We start from the raw sequence: 14,024 nt of genomic DNA on the forward strand, positions 1-14,024 counted from the left end.
CAGCCAAGCATATATGGAGTACTCTGTATAACTCTGTACTGTACTCCGTACTCCGTACGGAGTATGGAGTATTCCGTATTGGTTACGGGTTAAGCTGGACAGGTCCTGAAACTCAACTCGATCTTGGCACGTTTCTTCCCGGCCAACAACCGACAAGTTTAAAAATAGTTACCGCGTACTCCATTCGCCGTGGAGGGTAATAATATCTGTCAGCGTCTGCGTCGACTCGCAGCAACTCACGCCCACTCTTCCCATTACTTTAGATTACTAGCGATTTGAATGCACTCGCCATGGCCCCCAAAGCCATCAAGGGTGAATATATAGAAACTGTGCGTTATATTCCGTTCTGTCACGCCGTTCAACCACGGAACGCTTCGGGAGCTATATCGAAGCTGATCACATATACCCTCCATAGGATACTGGTAACAAGGTCTCCCGTCGCAACCAAGTCCACGGCACGCAACACATCATTCTTGGAGGCAAAACCGTCATCCAAGCCGACGTCTGCATACGCGGTGACCTCTACCGTCAACAACCACCAACACCCTCTTCTCCCAGCACCGCCACCAGCGGCGGTTCCGGTAGCAACCAAAACACACCATCTATCGCTGTCAGCATCGGACGCTATACCTACCTCTCGCGCTCCTGTCTGCTACGACCACCCTCTCGCCTCCATCGAGGCGTGCACTCATACTACCCTCTCAAGATCGGAGACCACGTGTTCGTCGGAGAGCGTAGCGTGATCGAAGCAGCTACAATTGGAAACCATGTGCACGTCGGAAAGGATGCTGTGGTGGGCTGCATGGCAATTCTAAAGGATTTCGTGGTAGTCCTTGACGGCGCGGTGGTCCCGGCTGGAATGGTGGTTCCGAGCTTCTGCGTGGTCGGTGGAGCGCCAGCGAGGGTTGTCGGTGAAGTAGGTGAGGGCTTTGGTATTGAGGGTGCCGAGGGGGGCATGGCAAGAGAGAGGTACCGGATGGTTGGGCGGTAAGAAGCTTTGACATTGTGGATTTCCGGAGTATGGTCAATTGATTTCATGATACCCCTTATGCTGTCTGGGAGTTGTGATTTGGACAATACGTTTAACTGTGATAATACATGAACAGTTTGCCTCAGGCAGTATTTGTGCAGTCCTTGATTTTGTCCCACTAGGTGTGTGTCTTTCTCTTCTGTTTTTTAAAAAGAAAATGAAGAAAACCCTGTGTCAGGAGGGTATATTACAAAATAATAAAGAGGATATAAGGTCAGGAAGTTTATAGAACGAATACACCAGAACAAGAAGGGATATCATCTAACATGAAGGATTCCTTGCAAAGAGCAAAAGAAATCAGTGAAACAAGGCTGCAAATCATAAGGCTTCCAGGGAAAACTCAAAAGTGCATATGCATATGTCACATCAGCCATCATTATTACGAAATAGCCCAACATGAACAAGAGTAAAAAAACAAAAAGGAAAGAAAGAAAGAAAGAAAAAAGAAAATGGAGTCGAAAGGGCGTAGCGTGGGCATGTTCATCCTGTAAAGCCGAGTGTTAGAAAAGGGAAAGCAGACGATCAATTGCGCAGTGAGGGACGGGGATCTGGTGAGCTGGCGGAGTTATTATTTACCCTGTCTCTGCTGCTGGCTCTTGACATTGTTGGAGAGCCAAGCCTGGATGCCAGCGGTCAGCAAATGCATATTTTCCACGAGTCCAGCAGTTCTCTTACCAATCCCTCAAACAAGCCTTCGCCGGTCGTTGCGCAACTCGGCACGACGAACCATATCCTGTCTTTAAGTTGGTTCAACTGGAGTTTCTCGGTCACTTCCTTTGGATCCATGGCTTCGGAACATATCAGCATCGCTCCAAAACAGCCACAGAGGCTCAGGAGGATAGAGTCGGCTTACCGCCCTTGATGTCCTGCTTATTGGCAAAGACCAAAAGAAGAGCTTCTTTCATTTCACGGTCCAGAATGATTCGATGCAACTCCTGGCGGGCCTCCTCTATGCGGCTGCGATCGTTTGAATCAATCACAAAGATAAGTCCCTGGGTTCCGGTGAAATAGTGTCTCCACAGTGGCCTGATCTTGTCCTGGCCGCCAACGTCCCAGACGTTGAATTTGACATTCTTGTATGTCACGGACTCGACATTGAAGCCGACGGTGGGGATCGCGGTGACGTCCTGATTGAGTTTGAGTTTGTAGAGGATAGCTATTGCAAAAGTGTTAGTCCTCAGCCGGCGCGAGACAGATCAGAAGAGGCAGGCTCACTCGTCTTTCCGGCGGCATCGAGACCCAGCATGAGGAGTCGCATCTCCTTTGATCCGAAGATCTTTCCCATCAGTTTTGAGACCTGGCCTCCCATCTTGACGGCGAATCTCCGCCAACAATGAAAGATACACAATATTACCAATAGGGCGACCAAGACTGGAAAAGTACAGTCGAGACTGGGGGAGGCGCGGCGACGCGAGACTCGGTTGGCGGGGTTTTCAGGGGCAGGTGTCAGGACCGGGACGGGATGGTTGTGTATTTATTAGAGTCGTTATTCAGCAACACAGGCGGACTGGGAATCAATCAGCAAAACAAGCTTATATCGCGAACGTCCAGCGTACAGAGAAAGTACTTTACGAATCAGTAATGTACAGAACAAGCAGGGCAATGGGCTTACCTCTGTGATCAAATATCAATGCCAACTTCAACGATCGGCTCGCGGGCAATGCGGTTGCGGTGCACGATGCGGGATTGGCCTTCAGTCTTCTCTCTTGTATCCTCAGTCTTGGGTCTTCCGTTTTCAGTCTTGACCTCTTCTTCGGTCTGTGTTTGTCAGTCGCCTGTGCCGCTCTCTCCTGTTTCGGGCGGCGTCCGTTTGCTTTTCCCAGAAACAGTCAGGCACCCCCACACGTGACTGAAAAGGGGGGGATACATGCTGACTCATCCAGGGCATCCAATCAGAAGCACCACTCGGTCCCGCTGCGTGTGGAAACCGAATGGCCAATCAAAGCACGCTGCTGTCTTAGTCATGGCAGGCGGAATCTTAGTGCGCGATCGCGCCAAGAGCCTCTCATCCTCTCTCTCTCTCTAGATAATATATCTCCCCGGCCTTTAGAGGATATGGAGCAGTCAATATATCATTTAAGGCATTCTATCGGAGTAGTTACGGCTGTCCTGGCCAAAGGCTATCTGCCACCCGTCTCACCAGCTTGAGCTTGTTAACCATATCACCCCTATCAACGGCATTTCCGGAGCTGTGGCTGGCAAACCCACACTGTGGACTCAGTCCCACTCGGTCCAACGCCTCTTCCACAGACTCGCCGCTCCCCCTGGCCATAAACTCCGCTGCCTTTAACACTCGTCTTCTCATCTCCGCTTCTTCCTCCAGCTCAGGGAACTTGCTGGTTATCACCCCAACAATGACATTCTTACCCTTGGGCACATGCACCAAGGGCTCAAACCCCCCAGCCCGTGGAGTGTCGTACTCCAGATAGTACGTGTCCACGTTGAGCTTTTTAAACAGCCTCGTCGCGATTCTGTCATATCCCCCTTCCGAAAAGTGGCGGCTGTTGACGAAGTTGCCCCTACATATGTGAAGACCCACGTGCATGTCTGCCGGCCTCTTGCTTAGGCAGTCGTTGTAAAGCTCAATATAGGCATCCAACAGGTCGTCCGCACTGCCTTTGTTCAGTGGATCTGCTTTCCATCCTGCAAGCATGCTCTCGCTGCAGAAATCTACCCCTCCCAGAATGTCAATCTTCGGAGCGTAACTGCCAACCATTCGAGAGGAAACACTTACACGCGAGGTTAGGATCATCGATCTGCACATTCCTTAGCCCTGCGTCGTACAGAAGCTGCAATTCCGTTTGATACGCTTTGGCCACGTCTGCGAAGAACTCGTCGTCGGACGGATACACATGCTTTGGATATGCACGACCCTCCTTGTATCGTAGATGATACCAATTTGGCGCCGGCAAGGTAAGCTTGAGGCTCTTAACGTCGTCGGCTGGGACAAGGCTTTTGAGATAGCCCAGCTCCTTCAAATATGTGCTCCCCACATGTTTGATCTTACCAGTGCAAATAACACTCTCTCCTGGCCTGTACCCTTTTTCCGTGAACGCAGCGACATCAGGAAGGTAGGGGCGAAAAATTTCAGGCTCAGGATTCTTCAGCTCCGTCATCCCTTCGAGGCCAGGCCAAAACGATCCCCAAAACACTATGGAACCGATTAGTTTTTGCACCTCGATATCTTTTTGATTCTCCTTTTTTTGATTTATTTTCCCCCTGTCAAAGGAAGGTAAACATACTATGTCGCCGATATTCGCCATCGGTAATGCCGTGAAACCCCAGTTTCCGCTGGAGATCGACAATTTCTCTGATGTCGCGATCTTCCAGTGGCTCCAGTTCTGCTGCTGATGCTGTCCCTTTGTCAACGGCTGCTCTCTTTTGAAGCAACTCATCAGTCCTAAGCAGGGAGCCTAGGTGTTCTGCCCGGAAGGGCGGGTTTCGAGAAGCCTTAACATCCATTGTTTTTTCCAATTTTTGTCATTAGGTAGGCGAAATGTTTACGGTGAGGGGGGAATCTGGATTTCAGTCTCACAAGATCAACACTTTGAAAATAGATAAGAAAACAAAGACACAGACAGGCAACTCCCCACATTTATATGCGGCGTATTACTACTGTCTAGACCCGGCAAATGTCAAACCTATCCTGCCGACAATGATTAGTTGCCATTCTCTTTGTTAAGAGAACCCACGGAACAACTCTCCCGGTGACGAACTGCCTGTGCACTTCTACATAGGCTCCCATGAAGCCCCAATTTTTGGAGCCGAGATATTTTCATAGCTCCAATCAGCTGGAATCGGCTATCCTATAGCCGAGCATCGTTCTCTAATACTCATCTCTGTTAAAGTGACTGGGCACTCCCCACCGTCATGACATGAAGACAATGGACTGGGCCTCCGAGACGGAGATGGATGACAAGAGCCCGCCCATCCGACCCATCTTATCAAGATATGACTAAAGGGCAATTCCGTGCTGCTTTGCAATGGAAGGAAAGACTCTTTCCCCGCATTGTCATGATTCTGGGGCCCCTAAACCATAGTAGAATGTTGATATGGAGAAAAGTATGTGTGTGGGCTGTGGAGGAGGGAAAAAGCTTCTTCCACTGCCCAATCCTGTGAAATAAGTGGGCGAGTAGGATTTTCTCCTGGTAGTATGGAGTCCAATGCAGTAAATTATTGTATGAATTACCTATGCAGTTATGGAGTAAGTCGCTCATTCAACAAGTCAATATGGAATACTCCGTACAGAGTAGTGCTGGTTGGTTGGCTCGTTCACGTTGGGCGAGAAACAGGATGATTCATCTCAACTCCACTGAGACAAGAACCCTGACACACTTCTCAACTCTCTGTGCCCACACGCCATGGAGCAACCGCCACAGGCCAGCCTCCTTTCTTTGCCAAATGAACTCCTCGATCATATCATTTCATTTCTCTCTTCCGACACCTCTCCATCCCTGCGGAACCTTCGCGAAATCCCTGACCACAACATCTCTGCCTCCCCCGCCCGGGACCTAAAGGCGGTTTCTCGCACGACATCCCGACTCCGCCCATTAGCAAGGCCATATCTCTTCTCTTACTCTCGCTATGAACTTCGCGATCAGGATCGATTCTTATCATTTATCCGGCAATACAGCTTGGGACGCCATGTACGCTCGCTGGTCATCTCGGTGCGCTCCATTTTCCCAGGCAGCGAGAAGCCGTTCTGGTGGAAACAGCTGCTGGCCGAACTCGACCCGGAGATTATCACGTTGATAGCACCCCCGTTCTTCCTCGCAGATATCGCTCAGGCTAGTTTAGAAGGGACACATACATGGGCGTTTGACGTGTCTCTCCAAACTATACACTTCCAGCAGCCGCGACGCGACCGACCTCTGCACGGAGGCAGCTTGGAATCCACCGCATCTCCGCCAGAACCAGATAAGGCGGCAATGGGCGTAGACGATGTCGGAAGATCAGATTCTTTTTTTACCGCGCGTCCATGGACAGAAATTCTTTTCAATGAAGGCTCCTCTATCAAGGCGTACCGTAACGAAAAGTACTATTTTCTTCATCTCCCATCTCTCATGAACCATTGGGGTTCGGTCGATCCGCTCCAAAATGCCATATTACCATATCCAGTATCGGTCATATCCCGTCTAACATCATTTCAATATACGTCCCTCTTCCCCTTCTACAACCACACGAACCTGGTTCTGAAGGTAATCCGCAACATGACAAACCTCCGGTACCTAAGCTTCCAACTGGCGCCATCTCCAAAAAACCTCCACAAAACTTTTTCAGAGGAGCAGAAACTGGGTAGCCTGGATCCTAAGGAGCCATGGATGGAGCTTGATAGGAGTTATTGGTTGATATCACATTCTGTGAGATATCTGGCAGTGCAAGGGAAGCTCGAACAGTTCCGCACATGGGATTTTGAATTGGAAACACTGAGAGAGAGCATCGTGGCAAAGATAGATGGTCGACTGCGCAGCAAGTGGAAGCACGACGGCACAGGGTTGTGGATCAAGAATATTTCTTCACAGGAGAACTCTGTGGTCTCAAACTCCGATACCGACTAACCAAGGAAGCTGGGAACTTTAACTGCCATTGTTGGGTTTCTAATTACATTGAGGTTTTACTGCTGTGAGTTACGACTTCGCTCTGGTTAGCGACACTCGGCAGCATACTATGTTTGATTTAGATGAGCATGAGATCTGGCATCTTCATGGTATAGGCGTAATACCAATCCCTTTCCATGGACTTCATGGCAGTAGAAAATTATCAGATGAAAACATCCATCACCTACTATACCCTTTAAAACCATTGCACTTCATCATTAACCCCATACCATTGAACATGTCATCGAACCAGAATTGAAAAATTCCCACATCCACGCCCATGAGGATATAAAGCTGCACTCAACTCCAAAAGTGAAACGAAGGAATATCAGGCCTGACTTATGCCCCAACAGTACCCTCTCTTGATGTCCCTCTATGATCAGTAGCCCTCCTTTGACTGTGAGTTTTGGGTTTAGAGAGCATATATCTATACATCAATCATTAGCCTCGTTTGCTGCAATAAGGGGAAATTATCATCCCGGGAAAACCATACTTTGCAAATGCTCTCGAAAGTGCTTTCTTACAGCTAATTTTTTGGCTGCTGACGAAAGACTCGATGGCTACAGCAATAGCGCGATCAATGTCCGCCGATGTACAGTATTCCGCGAGCCGCATTTTGGCAAACGCTTCTGCAATACGCATGATGGATTCAAGATGTCGGACCTAGTCACGCTTATCAGCCTCTCTCCAGAGCATGATGATGATATGAATAGTTCCTACCGTTATTGGATAAGCTCCAGTGGCCAAACTCTCCTTTCGCATATCTGCAAAAACATCCGCAACTTTTCCCTGATCGATCTGGTACAGCTTGGGCCGACATTCCCGTCTGGCGTAAACAATGTACTTTCTCAACAAGTCTTGTGGGATCGGCTGAGGCTTCGTTCGGTCCTCATCTTCCTCATCCATACCAATTACACCTTCATCTTCATCACGGATAACGTCTCCCTGGGAGTCCCGCAAAGGGTTGGATTTATAATGCGAGTTCATAACGAATTTTGCGAGTCGCTCGTCCTCGGTGTGATAGACGGTATCACGAACGACACAAAGAATATCGAAACGAGAAAGGATGGGTTCTGTGAGCTCGACGTTCTGAGAAAAAGGGATGGTGCCCTTGTATCTACCCCCGATTGGATTGGCTGCTGCGACGATGGAACAACGGGCTTGAAGAGTTGTCACGATACCGCCTTTAGAAATCGAGATCGTCTGTTGCTCCATAGCTTCATGAATAGAAGTTCTGTCCTGATCATTCATTTTGTCAAACTCGTCAATGAGACAGGTTCCGCGATCAGCGAGGACCAACGCGCCGCCTTCCAGGGTCCATTCACTGGTCATGGGGTCTCGTCGTACGTTTGCCGTAAGACCGACGGCACTGGCGCCTTGACCAGTTGCAAATACAGCCCGGTGTGCTGTCTTCTCGACGTACTTTAACATTTGGGACTTTGCAGTACCAGGATCACCAAGAAGGAGGACATTTATATCCCCACGAATATTCATCTTTCCTTGAGCTTCTTTACTAACTCCACCAAATAATGACAATGCGATTGCAGTCTTGATGTTTTCATGTCCATAAATACTCGGTGCCATCGAATTGACGATTCTCTCGATGATCTTTGGGTCCCGAGATAATTTTCGAATCTGATCCTCATCTTCTTCTGTAATATGGAAAGACGCAAGTTGGTCATGGGACTTCTTGATGTGGTTGGCTTCGATAATCGTACTAAAGACCGGCAGTCCGGTTTTGTTCGTCATCGGCAGGTCATACTGATTCTTGTAAATTCCTGTGATCTCGACCTCGTCACCAGGCTTCGCTGCATCAATGAGATCCGCAAGCAAAATCACGTCTCGATGGCGCGGAAGGCGTCCTCCAGGGACGGATCCAGGTGATTCCTGAAGGGTTAGCTTCTGGTAGTTCCTATATTCAGTCTTCACAGAGTTGAGATTAAATGGGCCACGGCTTTGGCAATTCTGGCAATAGGTGATCTTCAGTTCAGAAGAAGAATCCTGCTGCTCAAATGGTCCAAGAGTCACGCCGCACTTAGTACAGTTGAACATAATGTACTTCAACTGAGGAAATACTCCAGTTCTTCTAGTAACAACTCCGGTGACGCAAACAAGGCAGTTGAGATGGCTCTGTCGCAGCTGACGGAGACTGTATCTCACTGGGAGATCCGTAATCCGGACATGAATCTCACTATGAATACGCTGATAATCGGGGTAGTGCAGCAGAACAGCCTCCATGGCGACTGCATCAAAAATTCTGAGAACCTCAGCGGGGGCATTGGCAACAAAGAAGCCAATGATCGATTTCGCCTCGCTTAGATGTGGATATGAAATTTCTAGTGACTCGGAGTTATCTTCCCCCAGGTTTTTTACGGCAGTGCCATAGACAGAGAGGCCATCCTTATCTGTAAATTCCGTTAAGAAGGACTTGAATTCTCGATAGATTGCGCGGTGGACAGCCGGAGACGCGACCCAGTCGGTAACGTTGTCTGCTTTGATATCCGCCATATCCTCAAGTGTGAGCTCCTCATCCGGATTATCCATATCTATATCTGATCGAGCTTCGTCGTAGTTGTGTCTGGCCCTTCGAAGTTGGGACAGGTCAATCGCACCAAAATCATCCTCTTGCAAAAACGCTGCTGGCATTGTCCTTCTCCGGGCAAGTTCTTGATCGCGCCTGTTCAATCTACCCTCGAGCCTTCTCCTCGTGGCCGCATCCAGTTCTTCGTGATCACCGTCATCGTCAATGCCGGCAGCTTCGTAGTTGTCGTCCCCACGGAATTGATAGTCACGTTCAAAGGAGTCGCCAAAAAGGTCGATCCCATCTTCATCCTCTGCCAACTCATCGACATCATCAATATCTCTAAATCCTGCCTCTTGGGCAATTTCATCATCTTCATCATCATCCATGGGTAGTAACGGGGGCGAAGATGGAGGGGCTGAGCACAGCTTTAGTAAGTTTCTCCGGGAAGTGCCTAAACGGATTTTCTACTCACGGCTGGAGGGAGGGGGTGCTGAAGATACATCGTCGTCTCTCTCACGAGATCGTTTCCTTCTATTAAGAGGATTTGGGCCGCGATTGGCGGCCGAAATGCTCGGGCGCAACGGTGAACTGCGTGCAGGGTGGTTAGCGGTGATATTATTGCAACAATATTCAGCATCCATGGGTATCGAACCTCATTACAGCTTTTCCTCCACTTGATTGCAGGGACAGCGCAGGGATGAAGGGGAAAAATTAGAAGGTGAAGACTAACACGGTCTCCGTAAAATTTCAATTTTACAATTTGGCTTTTGAATAGAAACCGCTTGCACGAGTGATGCCAAATGGCTTGAAGAGTCGACTGTGTTGTCAGCGAATGCCTTTCAGGTTGTTACTGGATCGACCGAGCGTGGGATGCCAGCGGGCCACGACCACGACGCGTCGAGAAATCAATTAACGCGTGCGTCGCGATCTCGCCTCGGGCGCTAAACCCAAAGGGGACGCATGGATCAAACGGTGCAAATAGTTCATTAAGTCTAGCGCATCCTCTCGACTGCTGGCAGTTGTCGCAACCTGGTTTGGTCCGGGACGATTCGTTGCAGGAACAAAAAGCAAAAGGCCGTTCTTAAGATACAAAATCGAATTTAAGAAGATCTTTCTCTTGCTCCTATAGTTACTCCGCGATGGATCAGTCCGTGCCCGCTGCAGTAGCTGACGCTGGCCCATCAGCTGAAAATCGGCCTCGACGCGAGAGCTTCGCTTCTCAAAACTCTCACACTGCTGCAGAGTAAGTCACACCGTCCAACTGGGGGTGGGACTGATAATAATGGGTGTGCCGTTCTAGATTCATCAACGCACAGCTACAGCTTGAACTCGATGCTCGCGAGGCCCTTCCATATGTGAGAACTCCCTTCGTTGGCGGTCACCATTACCCATTCCGCGGATATAACTAACTTTAAAATAAGTCATTTGATTCATGTACTCGGCCCTTAGGTCCCTTGAGACAAAGCCTTTTTTCCTGCTTGACATGTAATCCCCCGCCCGCCGACTCGAACACTCCCTATAATCCAGCCGGCGTGTGCTACTCCTGTTCGATCTCTTGCCATGGAGAACACACGCTTGTGGAGCTATTCACCAAGCGCAACTTTGTCTGCGATTGTGGAACAACCCGTCTTCCACCAACATCGCCCTGTACGCTTCGGACTGATCCGAAAACCGGCGCTAAATCCGTGCATTCAGACGAACCGTCGTCGGAGAACAAATACAACCAGAATTTTCGGAATAGATTCTGCTGTTGTGCGGAGGTCTATGATCCTCACCGGGAGAAGGGAACGATGTTTCAGTGTCTCGGGCTAGGAAGCGTGGAAACTGGCGGCTGTGGCGAGGATTGGTATCACCCCGAGTGTCTCGTTGGGCTTCCTCGAAGTTGGAATGAAAAGAACCCGGAGGATCAAGCCAAACACAAGGAAAAGGTTAACAATAACTCTGAAGAAAACGCCGACAACAGCGACCCGCCATTGCCACCCGGGTTTCCAGGCGAAGATGAGTTTGAGAGCTTCATCTGCTATAAGTGTTTAGATTCAAATGTATGGCTGAAACGCTATGCTGGCACTGCAGGATTTCTTCCGCCTGTCTATAAAAATCGATCCAACCCAGCCCAGGCAGACATTACCGTACTCACGCCAAATGCGCCTGCAAAGGACGATTCCGGCAGAAAACGTAAACTAGACATCGACCTTGACAGCGAGCCCGGATTAAAGCGCGCCAAGAGTGACTCTACCAATGAGCAATCTTTGAAAATTTCGACCCCTCCAGCTTTAGTCAGAGAAAAACATGGCTCTCTTCCCCAAGATATCCCTTCTGGAACTTTTTCTCTCTTTGTCAAAGAGGATTTCCGTGACTACCTTTGCCATTGCGCCACTTGCTTCCCTTCACTCATTCCCCATCCACAACTCCGCGAAGAAGAAGAGACCTACGAGCCACCTCTCTCAGAACCGGGCGACGGCGCACAGGGAGCTCCTAGCGCTGGCAGCCAGCATACAGGCAGTTTACTTGAGCGCGGGGAGGCAGCACTAAGTAATGTCGACCGGGTTCGTGCAATTGAGGGTGTAATGGTTTATAATCACCTAAAAAACAAGGTCAAGGAGTTTCTGCAGCCATTTGCAGAGAGTGGCACACCAGTTGGGGCAGAGGATATCAAAGCCTATTTTGAGAAATTGAGAGGCGATGACGAAGCGATCAGAGAGGCGGGATCCAAGAGAAATGGAGCATATGAGGACAACAATGATGAAGGCGACTCCAGGAGGGAGCAGAGCGGTATGTTCAGAATTCTCCCCCTAGAACCCCACCTGTGTTTCCATTTGATTTTAATCAAACATGCACACTAGGGTACTAAAATGGGTGTACATTGTAATTTTGTGCTCCGAATAATGATCTTTATGACCAAATTGTTAACGAACTAACACTTAATTTAAAACCCGCTCAAGGAAGATAAGGGATACCACTAAATCAAATAATCCCAATCCAACTAGTCCCGACTCCCACTGTGTCCCCTTGCTTTAGCTGCCTGACGCCTTGCCCATATCCACCACTTATGGGACTATAAAGCTCATCGAAAGCATAGGCACTTTCCCAGTCTGAATCCCCATGGCTGTCGTCTCACACCGTGTCGACTAACAGTGATGCCCGTGCTAATATGCCGACCGCCAAACCGCTTAGAATAGAAGAACGGCATTTTCTGGTTGATATTTTTCTTTTTCCATCTCGTTTGGCTAAGTTTTCTGTATTTTGGTTTTGTTGAGAACAATTGAAAGAACGAAGACAGGCTCCAAATTAGCGGATTTACTTCGCCAATCTCGCCTCTCGACCGCAAGAACGTCCGTTTCTCTCTGGACTCCCCTGTGTGCATCGCGTTAGTAGAATGCGACACCGTGTCTTTGGTTACCATGTGGCTCATACTCTACCCCAGATGAAGCACGTAAATATGTCGTGAAGCGTGGAGGCTATTTGAATGGTGTGATCTACGGAGTATTCGAGTCCAATTCGGCTGACAACTCGCATAATAAAACAGAGGATCCTGGGCGCTCGCCATTCATCCCTATGACGTCGTTGCTCGTGACCTTGGTAACAGAAAACTAACTTCATGAGTTACTTACATCAGTGGCTGTTCGCCCCCGGTGAAGGGTTGTCAAAGCAAGAAGTTTGCCCGCTTAGTTAACTAACTAGCTTCAAGAGGATCAGCAGCCTACCTCATGGAAAATAGAGAAGCGCCCTTTGAGCCTATATAATTGTCGAATCTCCACTTTTCGGTTCTTATCATGCATTATTTCCTATTTGATCTCAAGACAGATTGTGTTGGGTCCTGAAGAATCCCGCCTGTGGGACACCTGAGCATCTCAATGTGTCCGCCAAATCAGCACTTTGATGTGAAGCTTTGACCGCAAAACTTATCTAACATGAAAGCTCAGTCCCAGTTTCTGATACCTTTGCATTCAATGCCATGTTGGACAATGAACTTGGTGTTTATTTTATTCCCATGAACTCCATACAGGGAATATATGACTGCTGATTTGACATGAAAATCTCAAAGAAAGAACTGGAGATTGCACCACATGGGAACTATAAAGAATATTGATCCAGCAATGACTGAGCTGAGCCTGCTCTTGTTCTTTACCAGCAGGTCCCCAACATTTGGTATAAAGTGGAACTTGACTTGCCTCAGCTCACTGAGATCTGTTGACCATCAGGCAATGTTTAAGAGGCTTGGGCAAAGTGATGAGGATGATATTGAGCCAGTGTTATATTTTGATGCAAAGCTCTTTGCAAATCCATGGGTTTGTTTACCTTCTTTCACTCACTCTAGCAAAGAAGCTGGAGCAAGCTCTTTATAGAAGGATGCAAAAGCTTCTTTATATTTTTTTACAATGGATTCTGGCACTGCAAGACCCAAAGTTTGTGTTTACACATCTAGACTTAAACTTAGAGAATGCCTTTGTATCTGAAGATGGGAGTGTGCAGGGGTTAATCAAGTGGGATGGTGTGGCCGCGGTTCCCCTGTCCTGTGGGAAACGAGAAATATCCTTCTTGGCTCAGTCGAGACTAAGATCCGGGGATGTACGCATGGGACGAAGAAGTGGACTGCTTATTGCCGCTGAGAACCCCGTATGCAGATTCGAGGTTCTTACCAAATTTGTTCAGAAAATTGTTGAATTGGCACGAGTGAAATCTTTGGATCCTATCAACAACAAAAATGGGAATCTGGAGATATTTGATATAACTGATGAACTAGGAGAGGTTGAGGTGGAACAGGAAATGCCTGATTTTCTGAGATAGGCTTTGAGACTCTTCTAAATCAAGGTTGGATGTGAGATAATTACTCTCCCAAATCTACTATTTATTAAGTCGTTATAGCTCTATG

The 14,024-nt window shown here is 48.4% G+C and overlaps 6 protein-coding genes across 6 annotated transcripts; 3 read left to right on the forward strand and 3 right to left on the reverse strand.

Moving 5' to 3' along the window:
• The first annotated feature begins 186 nt into the window (after positions 1 to 186).
• Positions 187 to 1,650, forward strand: D8B26_004939 (uncharacterized protein). Its single transcript, XM_003066800.2, has 2 exons — positions 187 to 329; positions 416 to 1,650. Exons 1-2 carry the CDS (start codon positions 291 to 293, stop codon positions 989 to 991), a joined length of 615 nt encoding a protein of 204 aa, XP_003066846.1. The 5' UTR covers positions 187 to 290; the 3' UTR covers positions 992 to 1,650.
• Positions 1,511 to 2,339, reverse strand: ARF6 (ADP-ribosylation factor, Arf Arf6; the record flags this gene model as incomplete). Its single annotated transcript, XM_003066799.2, has 5 exons — positions 1,511 to 1,515; positions 1,607 to 1,649; positions 1,706 to 1,818; positions 1,884 to 2,186; positions 2,246 to 2,339. The coding sequence occupies 5 exons, from the start codon at positions 2,337 to 2,339 to the stop codon at positions 1,511 to 1,513; spliced, it is 558 nt and encodes a 185-aa protein (XP_003066845.1).
• A 789-nt stretch (positions 2,340 to 3,128) lies between these two features.
• D8B26_004941 (uncharacterized protein) lies at positions 3,129 to 4,492 on the reverse strand (the record flags this gene model as incomplete). The annotated part of the gene is made up of 3 exons (XM_003066798.2): positions 3,129 to 3,700; positions 3,765 to 4,181; positions 4,273 to 4,492. The coding sequence occupies 3 exons, from the start codon at positions 4,490 to 4,492 to the stop codon at positions 3,129 to 3,131; spliced, it is 1,209 nt and encodes a 402-aa protein (XP_003066844.2).
• Positions 4,493 to 5,391: 899 nt separating this feature from the next.
• D8B26_004942 (uncharacterized protein) lies at positions 5,392 to 7,029 on the forward strand (the record flags this gene model as incomplete). The annotated part of the gene is made up of 1 exon (XM_003066796.2): positions 5,392 to 7,029. One exon carries the CDS (start codon positions 5,392 to 5,394, stop codon positions 6,586 to 6,588), a length of 1,197 nt encoding a protein of 398 aa, XP_003066842.1. The 3' UTR covers positions 6,589 to 7,029.
• A 261-nt stretch (positions 7,030 to 7,290) lies between these two features.
• MCM2 (MCM DNA helicase complex subunit) lies at positions 7,291 to 9,537 on the reverse strand (the record flags this gene model as incomplete). The annotated part of the gene is made up of 1 exon (XM_003066794.2): positions 7,291 to 9,537. The coding sequence occupies one exon, from the start codon at positions 9,535 to 9,537 to the stop codon at positions 7,291 to 7,293; it is 2,247 nt and encodes a 748-aa protein (XP_003066840.2).
• Positions 9,538 to 10,169: 632 nt separating this feature from the next.
• D8B26_004944 (uncharacterized protein) lies at positions 10,170 to 12,234 on the forward strand. The gene is made up of 4 exons (XM_003066795.2): positions 10,170 to 10,394; positions 10,452 to 10,506; positions 10,573 to 11,923; positions 11,995 to 12,234. Exons 1-4 carry the CDS (start codon positions 10,291 to 10,293, stop codon positions 12,000 to 12,002), a joined length of 1,518 nt encoding a protein of 505 aa, XP_003066841.2. The 5' UTR covers positions 10,170 to 10,290; the 3' UTR covers positions 12,003 to 12,234.
• The last annotated feature ends 1,790 nt before the right edge of the window (positions 12,235 to 14,024 follow it).

This window comes from Coccidioides posadasii, chromosome 3 (assembly GCF_018416015.2).
Source record: "Coccidioides posadasii str. Silveira chromosome 3, complete sequence".
Classification (NCBI taxonomy): domain Eukaryota; kingdom Fungi; phylum Ascomycota; class Eurotiomycetes; order Onygenales; family Onygenaceae; genus Coccidioides; species Coccidioides posadasii.